The sequence below is a fragment of the Neovison vison genome, chromosome 2 (genome assembly GCF_020171115.1).
Source record: "Neovison vison isolate M4711 chromosome 2, ASM_NN_V1, whole genome shotgun sequence".
NCBI classification, from domain to species: domain Eukaryota; kingdom Metazoa; phylum Chordata; class Mammalia; order Carnivora; family Mustelidae; genus Neogale; species Neogale vison.
The window spans coordinates 43,645,355-43,664,808 of record NC_058092.1 but is presented as its reverse complement, the minus strand read 5'-3'; the positions used below and the strand labels follow the sequence as shown (position 1 = coordinate 43,664,808).

The 19,454-nt window shown below is 45.5% G+C and overlaps 1 protein-coding gene across 2 annotated transcripts in view; it reads left to right on the top strand.

The window, feature by feature from the left end:
- Positions 1-663: 663 nt before the first annotated feature.
- The window catches only part of YIPF1 (Yip1 domain family member 1), a 41,661-nt gene continuing 22,870 nt past the window's right edge, over positions 664-19,454 (top strand). Inside the window, exons 1-7 of one of the 2 annotated variants that reach the window (XM_044238279.1) lie at positions 664-764; positions 1,050-1,121; positions 1,501-1,580; positions 8,095-8,255; positions 12,485-12,565; positions 12,807-12,894; positions 18,712-18,828. In XM_044238279.1, the coding sequence (XP_044094214.1) occupies positions 1,550-1,580; positions 8,095-8,255; positions 12,485-12,565; positions 12,807-12,894; positions 18,712-18,828 (478 nt within the window). In that variant the 5' untranslated portion in view covers positions 664-764; positions 1,050-1,121; positions 1,501-1,549. The remainder of the gene's footprint in view (positions 765-1,049; positions 1,122-1,500; positions 1,581-8,094; positions 8,256-12,484; positions 12,566-12,806; positions 12,895-18,711; positions 18,829-19,454) is intronic. The other variant, XM_044238280.1, reaches the window with a different exon arrangement.

Below are 19,454 nucleotides of genomic sequence, written 5' to 3'. Positions count from 1 at the left end.
GGCCAAGACAGAAGGCAGGGCAAAACGTTTCTCACCAGGTCCGCCAGTGCACCTCCGCCGTGGTTTACTGGGTCCCTGCCGGGCTGGGGGTGGCGGTGAGCGCCATGGGGGAAAAGGGGGTGCGGGAGACCCATAGCCTACCGCTTCCCCGCCCCCGCCCCCACCCGGGGCAGAAGGAGGGGGCGCGGGAGTACCATACTTACTGGGGGCGTCCACGTGAACAGACATCACCAGCCCTCGATCACCCACCCATTCGCAACTCCGTAGCGATTTGACTAATCCGCTCCATCATCGGTTAATTAAATTTTTGTAGCCAAAATATAATGTGAGGAATATTGATGACTTTTTGTCTCTTGACAACCGTCCTTCGTTATAGTATTTTATATTTCAATAAAGAAAAGGGTATAGATAAACAGGAAGAAGACCCCACACGCTTGAGAATTCTCTGTGCACCCACCCCCATCCCCAAACCCCACAGTTTCCCCACGGGACCTGGCGGCGTCTGTCTCTTTAAGAACCCGAACCTCTGCCTCGACGGGGCGCGGTGGGTGGGGAGGTAAGGGAGGAGTGCCGGCTCTGGAGTCCCGGGCCACGACGTGTCCGGGTGCTGGGTCTCTTTAAGGAGGCGGGGCTCTGCCCGGAGGAGGCGGAGAGGTCCCGCCCCCCGGATCTCCGGCTTCCGGCAACTCGGCAGGGCACGAACGTACGCGGAGGAACTGAGGCCGGAGCCTTCCCAGGACCGGCTGGACTCCGAGGCCCCCGAGGTGAGGCAGCAGGGTCTGCCGGCCCGCCCGGGACAGAGGGGGCCCGCGATCTCCTGCTCGCCTGGCGAGCTGCGGCCCAGCTCCTCCCCCTGAAACACTGCCTCTGCTTCTTGGGCAGCTCTTTCCCAGACCTGCTTGGGGTTCAGTGTGTCCCAGGCTGCAGGGTGGCCCTCACTCCAGCACCTACTAATTGCTCGGCTGTGAACTAAGCGCCTTACACTCGCTGTCTCATTTAATGGCCTCCGACACGTTGTGAGTAGGTACCATTACGAACCCATTTTACAGATGAGAAAACTGAGGCCTCGAGGAGCCCACAGTCACACAGCGAGGAGAAGCAGAATCGGGAATCAAACCCAGGTCTGTTTGTCTTTAGAGCCTGTGCCCTTAACCACTGGCTAGGCTGACCTGCCTTTGCTCTTCACTGCCCTCATAACCGTCTCTCGGACTGTAGCCTCCCCTTCCTCACCCTTACATCTCCAATCTGTACCTGGTTCTTCAACACTCACAGAGTGAGTGATATTGGATGGAACCTTTGATCCCCCGGGGTTAGTTTATTTATGACAGTTTCATAATATCTGTCGCTAAATGGCTGTCTTTATACAGTACGTGTCACACCCCACTAAAATAAGGAGGCGGGGGGCGGGGGAATCAGTACCATTTCTAACAGTGAAATAAGAATTGTTTGCATATATTTTATTCTGGTATCCTATGAAGTTTATTTATTTCTCCTTTTTAGACCTCTGCACATTTTCTTCTTACTAATTGGGAGAAGACCCACTGGCTGAATGGCAGCTGTAGATGACTTGCAGTTTGAAGGTACATCAGCTGGGTGCCCACCTTTTATGATCAGTTATTTCCACAATCACAGAGATGGGTTTTCATTGATAGACTGGCATTTATATTTAAGAAGATTATTTCAAACATTTGGTAAAACAATGTCGGCCACATCCAGGTCTTTTGTTTGTCTACACCCGCTGTTCTTTTTTTGCCAAATAGCCCTTTAGATTGGTAACATCATTAATTGAACACAGTGATTACAAAAAACGTTTACAGAGTTACTGCTTTAGTTCAAGAGACATTTACTGAGCCCCCACTTTGTGCTTCGAACTTACTAAATACAGGAGATATAAAGATAAAAGAGAAGTTTTTTACCTTGCTGGAGTAGATAAAAGTGTAAAAAGGTAATCATGGTGAAAAGTGATCAGGTCATTCCTTCATTGAAATAGTAAATATCTCATGAGTGTGATTAGGAACCAGACAGTCGTTCTAATTATCAGGGATAGAAGAGTGAGCAAGACAGTTCACTCCCCTACGTAGCTCTCAGTCTAGTGGGGGAGCCGTTAATTTGGTAAATGATCACTTGAATATGTATCCACAAGCTATAAAAGTGCTGAGGGAGCAGTTCATCACTTATAACCTGGAGCCCGACCTAGACTAGGGATGGACAAATGCTTATTTGTCTTGCAAACAGTCACACAGCACTTACTGTATATTAGGTGCTGTTTTGCTTTACAAATATTAGCTCATCTGATCTTTATGTTAACTTTAGGAAATAGTTATTTTATTCTCCCTGTTTACCAGCAAGGAAACTGAAGCACAGAAAAATAAGTAATCTGCCTAATGGTCACATAATTAGCAGGTGGTGAAGCAGGGCTTGAACCCAGGCAGCCTGGCTTCACAGCTGATGTTATCTGAGGAGGAGATGGGATGTTTAAAGAGAAATACACCTCCATCTTCAACATACAACCAGCTTCTAACCACTTCTCATCACCTCTGCCTCTCATCATGCTCAAGGTCACCATCGCCTCTTGTGTGGATTATAGCTTTTATGCTCCCTCTGGTCTTCCTGCTTTCCTCCCTTGCCTCCTTGCAGTCTGTATTTTGCAGTCAGTAGTCCTTTGAAACTAAGTCAGATCATGTCATTCCTTCAGAACCTTCCAGTGACTCCCATCTCACTAGGTATGAAGCCAGAGCGTTTTCTGTGTTAGGAGGCCTGAAGTGCTCCAACCTTCCACATCCTCTGATCTCCTCTCCTGCTACTCTTGCCCTTTCTCTCTCTGCCCTTCCCACATGGGCCTGTCACTGTCCCTCTTAGACACCAAGTACACTCTTTCTTTTGTGCCATTTTTCTGTTTGGAAATTCTTCCAGATAGCCATGGGGCTTACTCCCTCACTCTGTTCCAATCTCAGTTCATTTGAGAGGCCCTCCTTGGTCATCCTTTCTAAGTACAGTGGGAGAATGTTCAGTGTAGAGAACAGTATATGCAAAGCCCCTGAGGAGAGCAGAAGTTTGTTTGACTTTTTTCCCAAGTAATTGAAGGAAGGCCAATCTGCCAGAGCACAGACGGCCAGGGACACTAGCACAAGGGGAGGTTAGAGATGAGGCCAGAGCAAAATCACAGAGGATGGGATAAATGGTGTTTAGGATTTTGCTCTTTAGAAGAGAACGCAGGATGCTGTGGAGGTCGTGAAAGGCTTTCCTGAGGCAGATGGTAGTTCAGGTGAGAAAGTGGAGATCAGGTCCCTTCGGGTGGGAGACACTGTGTCAGAAAAGGAACAGAGACCACACAGAGCTTATGCCAGGATATGCGAGCATGTAGAAGCAGAGAATGTTGGTGACAGAAATAAAGAACACACCAGGCTTGCCCTCTAGGAGCTGAGATGGACACGAATAACTCATATGTAGCATTACGTGTGGACAGTGAGAGGTACACACGCTACCTTCCAGTCAAACCAAGCTACCTGCTGTTTCTCAAACAGGGCACACATTCTCCATCTTCTGGTTGTTGCTCCTCACATGCCTTTTGTGTGCAGTGCCATCCCTACCCCACCTCTGGCTGTCCTTATGTGGCATCTCCTCTGAGAAGCCCTTCTTAATCGCCTCAAATAGAGGAATTATCATCCTCCTTTTTATTTTTTAAAAAATATTTTATTTATTTATTTGACAGAGAGAGAGTGAGAGAAGGGAAAACAAGCAGGGGGAGTGGGAGAGGGAGAAGCAAGCTTCCCGCTGAGCAACGAGCCTGATTCGGGGCTTGATGTGGGGCTTGATCCCAGGACCCTGGGATCATGACCTGAGCTGAAGGGAGATGCTTAATGACTGAGCCACCCAGGCACCCCATCATCCTCCTTTGAACATCTTTGTCCTTTCTCCCTCTCAAGTGACGCTCCCTTCCTCCTTCTGGCATGTCCTTCGGCCCACTGAACTACTGCTTTTTAAATATGAGACTCAAGTGTATCTTCCTCTGTCTGACTTCCTCAGCTGTGACCATCTTTTTAAATGTTAGTGTCCTGTCCAGTCAACAAATGGTAGCTATGACAATATTTATTATTATCTCATATCATCCCCCAAATCTCTCTGTAAGATAGGTGTTATCAGTGTTTTAGAAACAGAGACTTAGAGATAGAGAGGCATTTGCCCAAGGTCATGGAGTGTTAGTCTTAACTTAAACAAAGGACCCTCTCACTCCAGAGTACTGTGCTACTCCCAACACTGCAGACTGAGGCTTGACTAATTGTTACACACCAGCCACCTAATTAATTTTAGTCGTTCTGGTTCTCGCCCTAAAACTGTTTACATAGCTGAAAGATAGTAAGAGTGGGCTTAGTTAACCTAGAGCCCCATTCCCATCTAGTTATCCTAGAACCATTCTCTTCTGTAGAACACACATTGGCATTGAAACAGTTTAAAAAATGTAATGGCTGTTGGGGCGCCTGGGTGGCTCAGTGGGTTAAGCCGCTGCCTTCGGCTCAGGTCATGATCTCGGGGTCCTGGGATCGGGTCCCGCATCGGGCTCTCTGCTCAGCAGGGAGCCTGCTTCCCTCTATCTCCCTCTGCCTGCCTCTCCATCTGCTTGTGATCTCTCTCTGTCAAATAAATAAATAAAATCTTTAAAAAAAAATGTAATGGCTGTCTACAAAAAATTAGTTTTGATTTGTTATATTCCCCCCATATTTTGAGACAGCACACATAAAAGAAAATTAAAATTCTCAAACATTTTATATTTAGCAATTGAAAAAAAAGTATACTGTTTTCCTGCTATGGTCTTTATAAAGGATTTAACATTTCAAGTAAAAAAAAAAAAGGTACTAGGGTAACCTAGCTGTATCTTTTAACAGCATTTTTATATAGAACAATTTGAACTGGTATGCAAGCAACTTCTCTTGTTGTCACATACCTGTATTCAGAGAAAATTACACCAATTTTACAGAAAAATCCCAATACATATACTGCAATAAGCTTAAAGCAATGTTAAAAAGACCAGCGTGAATGGCACACAAAACTGCTTCTTTGTAAATCAACTAGAATTTCTGATCATAAAGTAGGCACAGAGAGATCCAGTCCTTAGGGCGTTACTCTCTGGAAGAATAATACCTTTAAGTAATTTTTAAAAACTGGCATCACACTGTTGAAGCGCTTGACAAAACTGCCTGTTGTAGGATTCGTGTATGCTCTTAGTTTTATTTTTTAATTTTTAAAAAAGATTTTATTGAATTATTTGAGAGAGAGAGCCAATGAGCACATGAGCAGAGGAATGAGGGAGAGGGAGAAGCAGACTCCCAGCTGAGCAGGGATCCCAACTGGGGTTCTAGCCCAGGACCCCAGTATTGTGACCTCAGCCAAAGGCACAAAGGCACAACCAACTGAGCCGCCCAGGCGCCCCTATGCTTTGTAGTTTTATAATAGTGTCCTGCCGGTACTCTTCCTTAATCCTTCCAAGGTTCAGAGCTGCCTTGAGTTTTATTCAAGAGCAGCTAAATAAAGTTTGTTAGAATACCCAGAGACAGGAGGTCTCCATCATTGCGGTGGTTGTCAGTAGGTGAGGTTCTTTTGGAAAGCAATTTATCACCATGGCTTAAGAGCCTTATGAATGGTTTGTACCCCTTGTCCTGGTGACTGCAGTGATCAGTGTTCATAGGTAATAACTCAAAGGCTTTTTCTCTGCAGATACTTCTTACAGTGCTATTTTTGTAATGAAAAGTTGGAAATACCCCAAATGTCCAACTTAACAGTCTTTCCTACTCTTTCCACCTCCCTGATGGAAGCTGATGGAAGATTTTGTACTTTTGAACATGATTGTTGTAAAGACTGATATAAAATGAAAAAATCATTTTTTCTATAATCTCTAGTGGACAGAGCAGGATACAAAATTGTTTATATAGTTGTTAGGGTCCGTGATCAAAGGAACGAGACTGATACAAAGCGAAGGTCAGGCAAAACTTTATTTCGCGCCAAGCATCAGGAATCAAACAACCGATCAGAGCTACCTCTTACGAAAAGGCGGTGACGATGAACCCAACAAGGTCACTTCCAAGAAGGCCATTCTGGACGAGGCCGCTCTAGATGACGCTGCTGCTCCGCAGATGAGGCCGCTCCATGATTGGAGCCGTTCCCAAGAAGAGGCCACTCCCAAGACAAGGCCACTGCTCAATGAAGTTGCTCCCCGGACAAGGCCGCTCCCAAGAAGAGGCTGTTCTGGACAAGACCATTTCCTGGATGAGGCCACTCCCAATGACGAAGAAGCAACAATGACAGGGAGGACAACCCGGATGACACAGACTCTGCTCCCCACGATGCTACTCTGACCAGGCTTTCACCCGGAGGAAGCCACCACTGCGGACAAGGCCACTTGTGGTTCGGGGTGGCGAGGCATTTTGCAGCGAGGCTGCTGGTGTCTAGGGGCCGTTGGCATCTCAGGGCTGCTTACGCCTCGAGACCGATGGCACCTAGGGGCTGCAGGTGTCTCAGGACCGCAGGCATCAAGGGACCGCTGACAACTGGACCGCAGATGTCTCGGGACCGCAGGCGTCGAGGGACCGCTGACAACTGGACCGCAGACGTCTTGGGACCGCAGGTGTCGAGGGACCGCTGACAACTGGACTGCAGACGTCTCGGGACCGCAGGCGTCGAGGGACCGCTGACAACTGGACCGCAGACGTCTCGGGACCGCAGGCGTCGAGGGACCGCTGACAACTGGACTGCTAGGCCGCCGGAGGCTGGAGGCTGCAGGCGGTGGCTCGGGGCTGCCGCCGGAGGCTAGAGGCTGGAGGCGGTGGCGCTCAGGGCCGCCGCCGGAGGCTGGAGGTGGCGGCGCTCGGGGCCGCCGCCAGAAGCTGGAGGCGGCGGTGCTCGGGGCCGCCGCCGGAGGCTGGAGGCTGGAGGCGGTGGTGCTCGGGGCCGCCGCTGGAGGCTGGAGGCGGTGGCGCTCGAGGCTGGAGGCGGTGGCGCTCGGGCCGCCGCCGGAGGCTGGAGGCTGGGGGCGGCGGTGCTCGGGGCCGCCGCCAGAGGCTGGAGGCTGCAGGCAGCGGCTCGGGGCCGGAGGCTGGACCGCCAAACGATGTTATAGCTCTTACAAGAGCTGTTACAGCTCTGCTATACACCGTTGACTCCCCTGCTCTCCTGCGACTTCCACCTCTCTCCGCCGACTTCACCGCTCTTCGCCGACTTCACCGCTCTCCGCCGATTTCACCGCTCTCCTGCAGCAGCCCCCCCCTTTGACAGCCTGGCAGAGTAACCTTTATGGGGGTGGTTAAGCCCCGCCCCTACACAGGTGGCCAATTGAATTCCAATTTTCCCAGTGGATATACATACGGCTTACTGATTGGATGACTCCACTCAGTCTGCCCCACCCTTACATAGTATCACATCCTAGATCAGTACTTGGCACACTGTGGGCATGCAGTGAATATTTGTTGAATGAATGAATGTTCATCACTGGCATGACTCTATGGATTCACTGTGTAGAGAGAAGGAAACATACCAAAAATTATTAGTGTTTGCCTTTATGGAGCAGGACTGTGAGTGATATTTATTCTGTGGTTTCTACTTTCACCTTTGACCCTATGTTTTCCATGGTAATTACATAGGAATTCTCAGAAAAAATAACTTGCATTAACATTTTTTGACCTTGAATCAAAGAAGAGAGGTTTAGATTGGGTACTTGCTGTGGGCCAGCCACTCAGCTAAGGACTTGACTTGGGTAAGATTTCTAACTTTCCCCAAATTCTCTGTAGATACTTTTCTCTGAAGGTAAGTATTGTTCTCCCCATTGTGTAGATGAGAATACCGAAGCTTATCGGCATTGGGTTATTTACTCAAGCTCATTTTGTTAGTAAGTAACTAAACCAGGACTAAAATCCAGGTCTGACTTCAGATTGTGTTGTCTTTGTAATCCTTTTTCCAAGCTTGATTTCTAGATGAGTTTTTCTTCAGAGCCTTTTGCCATTTGTATCAAGTAGAGTCTATAGCTAAGCAGGGGGTTTTAACAGCTTGCCTTTAAATGAAAAGTCTAGCATTTCCAGTGTGGATAAGGCCTCTGATTGCTTTCAGAATTCGGTGATGCAGCCACTTCAGCAGCAAACCCTGGTGCCACTACGATTCACATCGAGGGTCCTAGTGAGAGCCCGACACACCAACCAGGGCTCCCCAGAGGCTCAGGGGGAGAAGAAGACGATGAGTTGCTGGGAAACGATGACTCTGACAAAACTGAGGTTTGAACTTGCCTTTGAAATTGGTTTTTCCTGGGGCGCCTGGGTGGCTCAGTGGGTTAAGCCGCTGCCTTCGGCTCAGGTCATGATCTCGGGGTCCTGGGATCGAGTCCCGCATTGGGCTCTCTGCTCAGCTGGGAGCCTGCTTCCCCCTCTCTCTCTCTGCCTGCCTCTCCGTTTACTTGTGATTTCTCTCTGTCAAATAAATAAATAAAATCTTCAAAAAAAAAAAAAAAAGAAAGAAATTGGTTTTTCCTTTTAACGTTTTAAAAACTTCCTCATGCATTTATTCTCTGTCTCCTGTGTGCCACACAGAGTGCTGGGCAGTGATGACCCAAAGGTGGCTCACATGTGTCCTCTGTCTTGGAGTGGGGGTAGGGGGAGAGACAGACAGGTACCCAGGGCATTGTTACCCATGGGAAGCATGCTGGTAAGGGGACACCAGGGCTGTGGGAGCAGAGCGAGGGCATTGGGGAGGTAGTGACCCCTAAACTGAGTCTTGGCACCAACGTAGGAGGTCGCCAAGGGAAGAAGGCAGGGAAGGGTGATCTAGGCAAAGGGAACTGTTTTGGCAAAGCCAAAGAGGCAGAGAAGAACATGGCACACATAGCATTTTTCCTGTCCCTTCACTTACATTGGGAGCAAAATATAGGTAAAGACAGAAGATGAGGCCACATGGCTCGGTAGGGACCCAGTCGAATAAATAGGAATTGTATTCTGAAAGCTATCAGGAGCTACTGAAAGATTTTAGATGATATGGCCAGCTAAATTTAAAGATAAAGATACTGTGACCTTTTTAGGTATAAATTGGAAGGAGATGGACTGGAGGCCAGAAGGCCAGGAAGGCGACCCTGGAGGTGGTCTAGGCTAGAAGTGATGAAGCCAGAACTAGAGTTGGACACAGGTGGTTTGGGGGGTGCAGTAGGACTTGGTGGGAAATGGGTGAAGGAGAGAGAGGGTTCTAGGAAGACCTCTAGGTTTCTGTATCTGGTTGGATGGTAAATATCAGGGGGCTGGTTTTGAGCACAAAGATTTATTTCTGTGTGTACTATTGGTGTGTTCTGGAAAATAGTATTTCTATTAATATTTTAAAGACTTTATTTATTTATTTATTTGTCAGAGAGAGAGAGAGAGAGAAGGCTCAAGCAGGCAGAGGGTAGGCAGAGGCAGAGAGAAAAGCAGGCTCCCTGATGAGCAAGGAGCCTGACGTGGGACTCGATCCCAGGACCCTGGGATGATGACCTGAGCCGAAGGCAGTGGCTTAACGAGTTGAGCCACCCAGGCATCCCTCTATTAATATTTTATAAATGCAGACATGACTGTAATACCCTAGAGGAGTACCCTGTTTATAGCATTGAGTCCAGAGGCTTATTAAATAGGTTAGCTCTTGGGTGCCAGGTGGTCTTCGTGGAACTCCATGAAATATCAAAATAAGTATTGAAGTTTATGCTAAATTAATTATCCTTATATACTAGATACTGTGGCAAGATCTTAAACCTAGGAGCGGTACCTGAGTGGCTCAGTGGGTTAATCCTCTCCCTTCAGCTCAGGTCATGATCTCAGGGTCCTGGGATGGAGCCTCATATCGGGCTCTCTGCTCAGCAGAGAGCCTGCTTCCCCCCACCTATCTACCTGCCTCTCTGCCCACTTGTGATCTCTGTTTGTCAAATAAATAAAATCTTAAAAAAAAAAAAAAAAAGGTCTTATGCCTAGGACCCTAACTTTGAATCCTGGCCCAGCCAGTAGTAATAGCTATGTGGTCTTGGGTAAGGTACTTGAACTTCCCTACAACTGGGTTTCCTCATCTGAAATACAAGAAAATAGCAATGTTGACTATTGTCATCATTATCATTACAGTATCTGGTGTTCATTCTGTGTTTAATAGCTGCCAGACACCATTTAAAGTTCCTTATTGGATCATCTTACTGAATCCTCAAAACAACTCATATACAAGGAACTATTCTTATCTTCAATTTACAAAGGGGAATCCTGAGGCACAAAGTTTAAATAACTTGCCTCTGTATACACAATTAATTTGAGTCCTCCAGAGAAATAGAACCAATACAATGTATATTTATAGAGAAAGAGGTTTATTTATTTTAATTTTTTAAAAAATAATTTATTTATTTGAGAGAGAGAAAGAGAGCATGAGAAGAGGGAGAGGCAGAGGGAGAAGCAGACTCCCCACTGAACAGGGAGCCTAACTCAGGGCTCAATCCCAGGACCCTGAGGTCATGACCTGAACCAAAGGCAGATGCTTAACTGACCAGGCACCCCTGTATTTATTTTAATATTTGAAAAATATTTATTTCACGTGAGTGCACAAGTGAGGGAAAGGGCAGAGGGAGAGAATCCTCAAGTAGACTCCCCGACCCGGGGCTCGATCCCACAACCCATGAGATCATGATCTGAGCCAAAATCGAGAGTTGGACCCTCAATTGACTGAGCCAGCCAGGTATCCTGAAAGAGGTTTGTTTTTAAAAAATTGGTTCATGTGATTGTGGATGCTTGGTGCATCCAAAATCTGATAAAAGTAGCTGGTAGGCTGAGATTCAGGAAGGAGTTGGAGTTTGAGTCCAAAGACATTTTGCTGTAGATCCAGGAAGAGCTGGTATAGCAGAGGAAGTCCAAAGGCAGTCTGTTGGAGAAGTCCCTCTTGCTCAGAGAGGTCCCCCTTTTGTTCTGTTCAGGCCTGCTACTGATTGCTGTGGCCTCCCCACATTGTGGAGGGCAATCTGCTTTACTCAGAAAGTCCACCAATTTAAATGTAAACCTTATCCAAACACACCATCACAGAAACATCCAGAATAATGTCTGACCAAATATCTGGGCACTGTGGCCTAGCAAGGTGACGCATAAAATTAACCATCACACTGAGCAACAGCAGGCATCAAAAGTTCAAGAAATGTGTAAGGGGAAAGAAATCTTAAAACTGAAACAGTCTATCCATTATCTTAATTCGTCTAGGAATTGGGAAGATTTTACCAATAGTCTATGATAGATACTGAATTCCTTGTCCTAACTTACAGAACATGTGCAATTCAATATCTTGATCAATACTAGATCAATCAATACTAGAGTTCAAAAGAAACTTCGGTTTCCTTTGTTTCAGCTTCCCTCCTAGGATAGAAATGCCATCTGTGGTATGTCAGAAAGGCAGCACTTGAATACCTCCAGAAGCAGGCTGTTCATTACCATGGAAAGCGGCCACTGCCATTATTGGGCAACTTAAATTATGGAAAAATTGTCCTTTTAATGAACAAAAAATACCTACCGGAGCACCTTCCCTTGTCATGCAGAACTCCTCATAGGCCATCTGTGCCTTATGCTGTGTGACTCCTCATGAAAGACCTGAAGTGGCAAGGGGCTTTCATTCTGCTGTCGAATAGCTGTGCTGTTGGGACCGATGTGCCCTCATGTGCCTCTTCTAAATTAGAATTTTGTGGGTTTTTTTGTTTTTTTTTTTTTTATGTTCTTTTTTGTTTTCTTAGCTTCTTTGGTGTGTGTGTGTGTGTGTGTGTGTGTGTGTGTGTATTTTTTTTGTCATCAGAGGAGTATATTTTATTTTATTTTATTTTATTTTTTTAAAGATTTTATTTATTTATTTGAGAGAGAGAGCACGAGCGAGGAGAAGGTCAGAGAGCGAAGCAGACTCCCCATGGAGCTGGGAGCCTGATGCGGGACTCGATCCCGGGACTCCAGGATCATGCCCTGAGCCGAAGGCAGTCGTCCAACCAACTGAGCCACCCAGGCGTCCCAGAGGAGTATATTTTAAGTTTTTAGTATGTGAAAGTAAATCAGTAGATCGATTTTTTGAGAATTCAGGTGGTGATAGTGTAAGAATCTTGAGGAGGTTTGTACATGTTTGCGTGTATCTATGTGTATATATGTTACTGTACCTGATACAGATTATACAGAACTGAGCCAGTCCTTCCTATAATCCTGTAAGGGGGATCTTGTTCACAGTGCTTTTTCGGGAGAACGGTCTAGTGATTTGACAAGTCTCTCCCTGGTGGACGGACCAGGAATTGAAGCCTTTCGGTGTGACTTCAAAAACGGACGCTTGTTTTCTATCAGGCTGAGCTGGGCACGGCTGTTGCAAAGTTGATGAATGCCGAGGAGCTCCATCTTCCATGCGTCTTGATTTGTCATTGGATCAGCTCCCACTGTCTATGTAGGTAATAGAAGGAAATTACTTCCGTGTTCATTACATTTTATTTTACCTCTGACAGTTACTTGCTGGACAGAAGAAAAGCTCCCCCTTCTGGACATTTGAATACTATCAAACATTCTTTGACGTAGACACTTACCAGGTTTGTAAATCAGTTTCACCTTTCTTTTCACTGGTAGTGGAAACTTTTGTCTTTTATGGTTAAACAGTCACATGACGTGAAAGCTTTTGTATCCTGGATATGTTCTTATAAAAGTAAAGGTTGGCCTTTGAAAATACTCTTTTTGTAAGAGCCGTAATAACAGAGTTTCAGTTTTGCAGTATTTGAATTTATTAAACTTTAAAGACGTCTTCAGTAGACTTATTCCTGTGTTATTTTCCAGGTCTTTGACAGGATAAAAGGGTCTCTTTTGCCGATACCAGGGAAAAACTTCGTGCGTCTGTATATCCGCAGCAATCCTGATCTTTATGGTATGTATAGCATCGTTTTGATTCTTTACCGTGTACCGGTTGAATCCAGATGAGCCCGTGGGTTGCCTGAGAAGTTGGAAAAGGGCACTGTTGGCGGGGCATGGGACATTTTATTCAGCTCTTCTGACAGTCTTTTTGGGGGAAATACAATTCTGTGTTACTGGAATGCTGCGATGACAAGTGATTAGTATGTGCTTTCAAAGTCTTCAAATGACTCTACAAACTTGAGACGAGTTAAGTCACTCTAAGAAGAGATTGTTGATTTTAACTCTAGAGGATTTGATGGTGGAGAGAAGTGTGGGGAAGGGACTCTCGCACTTACTCATTTGCATGCCGAGTCCCAGCTGTCGCTCCGATGAGCTGACTCCCCGTGGGACTCAGCCAGTGGCACTGGAAGTCTGTAAGTGCAGCGGGCAGGGGGATGACTGTCAGCCCTGACCTCCCTGCTGTCTGAGGGAAGGTGAGAGGCCCCCACCCAGTGCTCCTGAGGGCAAGGACTCCCACAACCGTGGCCTTCTGTGTTTGAAAGAAGAGAAGAGAGCCAACGGCTCTGGGTGCTTTCTGTGTGCAGGTTCTCTGCACAAGACTGTTTGCATGGTCACCTTTAGTTCTCTGGGGTAGATGTCATTATCTGCATTTCTCAAATGAGGAAACCAAAGCTCGATGAGGCTCAGGAAAATGTATGCTCAGTCCTAAATAAGTATTAGAGTAATATGTTGCATATTTTGTACATACGTTGATTATAAGAGGAGAAGGAATTCATGAGAATCTATTGTGTGCCAATGACTACATTCACTGTTTAGTCCTTTCAACAAGACTCTAGTGTGATTATCCCTCTTTTCCCTGTGGGGAAACCAAACTAAAAAAGTCGAACTAGAACTAGCTCAGTGTTCCATAAAGCCCATCTTTATTCTCTTTGCCTGATGATTTTAAGCTACAGAATCTTTTCATCACCTGGCATAGATGTCCAGTCTTTGGAGCCAGTGGAAGGGGAATGACTGTGGGGGAGGCTGAGGAGAGGCACCTCCCAGCTGGCTTCTCTCTCTGGCAGCACCAGCAGCCCCAGCCAGATGTCGGTGCTGCATCTGGAGCACCAGGGAGCACCGCACACACATCCTGCCTTGGCCCATGTCTCTCGTCTAAGTGTTGTCAAGGTGGTCTCTCTCCAGCTCTCTCATTCATTCTTCTAGCCCGAGATCTTGAGAGACAGGCCATGTGTCTGAGTGATCCGTGCCATCAGCACCTGGCACAGAGGAAGCACGCCAACAATTTTTGAGCACCCTATTTTGTGCTACAGACCGAGGATTCAAAGATGCAGTCATAGTCTCCACTCCCAAGGAGAGAGAAACGAGAGAAAGAACATCTGTTGAGCCAAGTGCCAAGAGCTCAGCTCCGTGTTACTGTTTCACAGTTTTATTTCCCCCGCTCTGAGGTAGCCTTGTTTTACAAAAGAGAAAATGGAAATTTGGGGAGGAGAGCTTGCCCACAGTCACAGACTTAGCCATGAAAATGACACTAGCAAACTGTGTGTCCCTGTCATTGGGGGAGAACCTGGATTAACTCACTTCATCCTCATGACAACCTGAATGTTATGAGGCAGTTACTCTTATTATCCTATTGTATGGATGAGGAGGAGGATGCTGAGTCACACAGAGGTCAAGTATCATGCCTAAGATCCTGTAGCTGGTGAGTGGCTGAGCTCGGTTTTCAGATCAGCACCATAGCTCTTGAAACCGATATCCCTCACCACTCTGGTATGCTGCCTCTCATGGCAAAGTCAGGATTTGAATCCAAAGCTTACTTCCTTCACAACACTATTAGCCTCATGGACCCATAGACATGGTTAAGAAAAAGGAGGTACCATATAGGTAAAGAGTTTGGTAGAGGAGAAGACTGGGTCTTGGCAGGAAAGTGGAGGCAGTGGTCTGGAAAAAGGTGACAGAAGCACCAGTCTGCAGAATTGGAGGGAGAGATTGGTGAATTTGACTCCATGTAAACTAAAATAGAAAATTTCTGTGCCACAAAATAAACCATAAGCAAAGTAAAACTTAGGGAAAAAAAGATAAATAAGTGACAGACCAGAGGTAATATTTGCAATTCTCATAAGCAACAAAGGATGAAAAGCAGGAATATGTTTAGAACTCCTACCAGTTATGAGAATAAAACCAGTTATAAGTTCTGGGGGAAAATGAGCAATTCACAGAAAAGGAAACCCAGATGGCCCACAAAAACATGCAAAGATGCTGAGTCCCACCTGTAATCAGGGAAATAAAAACAAAACAAGGTGCATATTGTAATGCTCATCATTTTAGCTAGCATGTCCAAATGGACTTGTCTTCATTCATTCAGTTAATTCAGCAAATATTGAGCACTTCACTATTCTAGGCACCAGAGACAGAGCAATGAGGAAAACAGACAAAAGTCCTTGTTTTAAGGCAGTTTAGAATCTACTGAGCTTAGCAGTAAGCACGTAAGAAAAGTCAGATAATATACGCTAGTGGTGGGGCGCCTGGGTGGCTCAGTGGGTTAAGCCTCTGCCTTCGGCTCAGGTCATGGTCTCAGGGTCCTGGGATCAAGCCCCGCATCAGGCTCTCTGCTCAGCAGGGAGCCTGCTTCCCCCTTTCTCTCTGCCTGCCTCTCTGCCTACTTGTGATCTCTCTCTCTCTGTCAAATAAATAAATAAAATCTTTAAAAAAATATGCTGGTGTTAAAGACTAAGGTGAAAAATTTAAAGGACAGAAAGTTTGGGTGGGGGGGGGATTTGAAATTTAAAAAAAAAAAATTTAAGAGGTGAATTTACTCTAAAGGTCTGGAGGAATCAGCAGCAAGCCATGTAGATACCTAAGGGGAAGGCATCTGAAGCCGTGGGCACAGTAAGCACAAAGGCCCTGAGGCAGACAGTTGGCTCAGTATGCTCAGAGAACAGCAGAGACTAGTGTAACCTGGCAGAAGGGAAGAAGGGGACCTAGTAGATGAGGTCAGGGGGCAGAGTGCAGGGGTAAGTTGTGTAGAATCTTGGCAACAAAGAGGACTTCAGCTTTTTCGTGAGTGCAAAGCCACCGGAGGGTTTGAGCACAGGAATGATGTACTCTTAAGTCAGAGCATCAGAAACATTAATACCGAGAGTTGTCAAGCGTGTGCACAGCAGTGGAAACTTCTGTGTGTCTGGTGGGGATGTAAGCGGTATGCGAAAGGGAGCCATTGGAAGATGCTCATACCCTACCACTTAGCAGTTCCACTCCTAGATGTGTGGTCCTAGAGAAACTCACAAATACAAAAGAAGACATAGAAGAATATTGACTGCAGCAGCAATGCTTACAAGAGCAAATACTCAGAAGCAACCACATATTCATCATCAGGAGAAGAGATGTGAACTGTGGTGTGTTCATACACAGAATCTGCAGTTTTTAAGAATGAATGAGATCGACACGCATCAATGTGGCTAAATCTCAGAACAAAAGATAAATGAAGGGCGCCTGGGTGGCTCAGTGGGTTGGGCCGCTGCCTTCGGCTCGGGTCATGATCTCAGGGTCCTGGGATCGAGTCCCGTATCGGGCTCTCTGCTCAGCAGGGAGCCTGCTTCCCTCTCTCTCTCTCTGCCTGCCTCTCCGTCTACTTGTGATTTCTCTCTGTCAAATAAATAAATAAAATCTTAAAAAAATTAAAAAAAAAAAAAAAAGATAAATGAAAAAAAGCACATCATAGAAGGATATGAGAAGTTTGACCCCGTTAGAAAGACTTGAAAAAGTAGCATGACGGGTACACCGGGATTGGTTTTATCATTCTTTGTACTTTCCTGGATGTTAGAAATATTTTATAATATAAAAATGCATAATGCAAACTAAATTAAGGCTCCCTCCCACCCCGCCCCATAATAAGAGTAGGGATTTGGCAGGAGAGAGGAAGAGAGAAGGCATATGAAGCAACCTGGCAGGCCCTGGGATGTGTGGGCGGTTGTGTGCCTCTGGAATCCGAGCTGTCTATGTGCCTGCAGGCACAGGACACAGTGACTGTGTCTGTTGTGCAACATGGTGTCCCCAGCACCCGGGCTCGGGTCTAGAGGACAGTGGGTTCTTACAAGTAATGGCCAGTAGGATATAATGCTCTCTGCTTTCTAGTGATAGAAAGTATAATACTTAGGCCACTTGTGGTCGTGGCCCATTGACAACACAGGGTCAGTTTTGTTTATTTGTTCATCAGAGGTTTGGGGGGTTTTTAAATTACTGAATTGTAGGAGGTGTTTTGGTCTTGTTTGTTTGTTGCCTCTTATGTATGATCAGTTCACAGAATAATACAGTGAACAAGATTTAGTCCTGTAGCAGAGAGCGTGCAGGCTAGCAAGTCAGTAGCAATTAGTGGAAAGTCACTGTTGGTGAGTCTTGGAGCGTCTCAGTCGGTTGCTTCTGCTCCCTTTCCTGCTGTCAGGAGCCAGCCTGGCTTGGAGAAGTGCTAACCCGTTTCTGCCAGGCATCTCCCACAGCACAGTAATTTTCTGAATTTTGTGGTATGTCACGGCGCCTATATTTATTCCCAAAGGTGTCCCAAAACATTGGTGAAATTAGAAAATTAAATTCCTAAAATTTATTAGAAATCTCTCGATTTAACAATTCTGTTTGGAGGCACCTGGGTGGCTCAGTGGGTTGGAGCCTCTGCCTTTGGCTCAGGTCATGATCCCAGAGTCCTGGTATCGAGTCCCACATCAGGTTCTCTGCTTGGCAGGGAGTCTGCTTCCTCTTGTCTCTGCCTGACTCTCTGCCTACTTGTGATCTCTGTCAAATAAATAAATTCTTAAAAAAAAAATCTGTTTGTTCTACATAGAACTTTTTCTAGATAGGGAGAAACAAGGGTGGCATTCATGAAATCAAGTGAAATCATGAAAAGGATTTGCAAAGCATGATGTACTCGTTCGTGCAGTGGGATATTTGATAACCACTAAAAAAAGAGTATGTTGATTTTTATGAATAGCTATGGTAGAATCTCTAGATATTAAAGTGGAAATAGTACAGAGCAAGATATATATGTACATATTATATGTACACACACATATATATGTATGTATGTTTTCGTTTATACAAACACACATATGCTGTGTTTATAGGTATGCATTTGTTTATAGGTATGTAGAAATCTCTGGCAGGATTTGCCAGAAACGGATTATGGTGGCAAGCTCTGGGGAGGAGAAATGCACAGAGCTAGGGAACAGAGAGAGAGGGAAGGAAGTTTATTTTTCTCTAGATTCCCTTTGTACCTTTTGAACACTGAACTATGTGCATGTATTACTTTTTCATTAGAAAAACAGAGCCTTAAACACACATTATTGCACACACACACCCATGATAAACTGGTAGATTAAATTAACTCTTCCCTAAAGTGTTTTGCTCGCCCTATTCTTTCATTTAGATTGCAGAAGGACCTGCCTGATTTATTTTTCTCTGGCATTAATTAACATTTGGCACGTAGATAAGGGAAGTAACCTTTGCTTCCTGTACCCTGATGGTGAAGATTTAACAAAATGTCCATGATTTTTTGGATGATCCTCTAATGAAAGAAGTTATAAACAAATTAGTGTCTTTATTCACCTAATTGTGGAAGGTGTTTTGGCCTTTTCATTCAGTCTCCCGTCTTCAATGCAACTAATTGCTGAGTTGTGTGTTTGACCTTTAAAAAAAAAGATTCCCATTAAATGAGTATTGATTGCATCTAAAATTCATTTTCCCTTGCTTACATGAATAGGGAGAGGGGGATAAGAAATTACTCTGTAAGTGTCCAGAAGCAGGCCTTCATTTTCTTGACTGAATTTTCTGGTTTTCTCTGCAGGCCCCTTTTGGATCTGTGCCACACTGGTCTTTGCCATAGCAATTAGTGGGAATCTTTCCAACTTCTTAATCCATCTGGGAGAGAAGACATACCATTATGTGCCCGAATTCCGAAAAGGTTGGTGAATAGCTCGACTCATTGGGAAGGCTTTCAGTTTGTAACCATGAGTTCCTTTTACTGAGCCCTTGGGCCCCTGTCTCTAGGTGCTGCAGCCCCGGCTTTTTGTCTTTAAGGATTCAAACATACTTACCATCTCAGAATTACCACCCATCTATATAAATCTACATAACCTTTTATTTTATTGTGGTAAAATACGCATACCATAACATTGACCATTTTAACTCTTTTAACGTATACCATTCAGTGGCCTTGAGTACATGCACGATACTATGAATCCGCGTTTCTTTTGGGACGCTGGAAGGCAAGGCCGAGTAGCAATTGGAATTTATCCAAAGAAAAATGTGCAAAGTAAGTAAAAAGCAGTGTGCGTGAAAGTCTCCATTGTAGCATTATTTGTATTACCCAGATGTTGGAAACAATAGGGGCATTGTTTTTTAAGTCGCAGTGACTCAACTAGCTGGGTCGGTAGCCCCTAATCATGAAGCACTTAGAACAATGTGGGACACTGATAATCCAAAATTATGCCTGTGCTGTTGGCAACATTGTTACAGAGAAGTCTACAAATGGTCAGAGGGTCTCGCAGGGAGAACATAGAAAGGAGTTTGTCCTAGTGATGGGCTTGT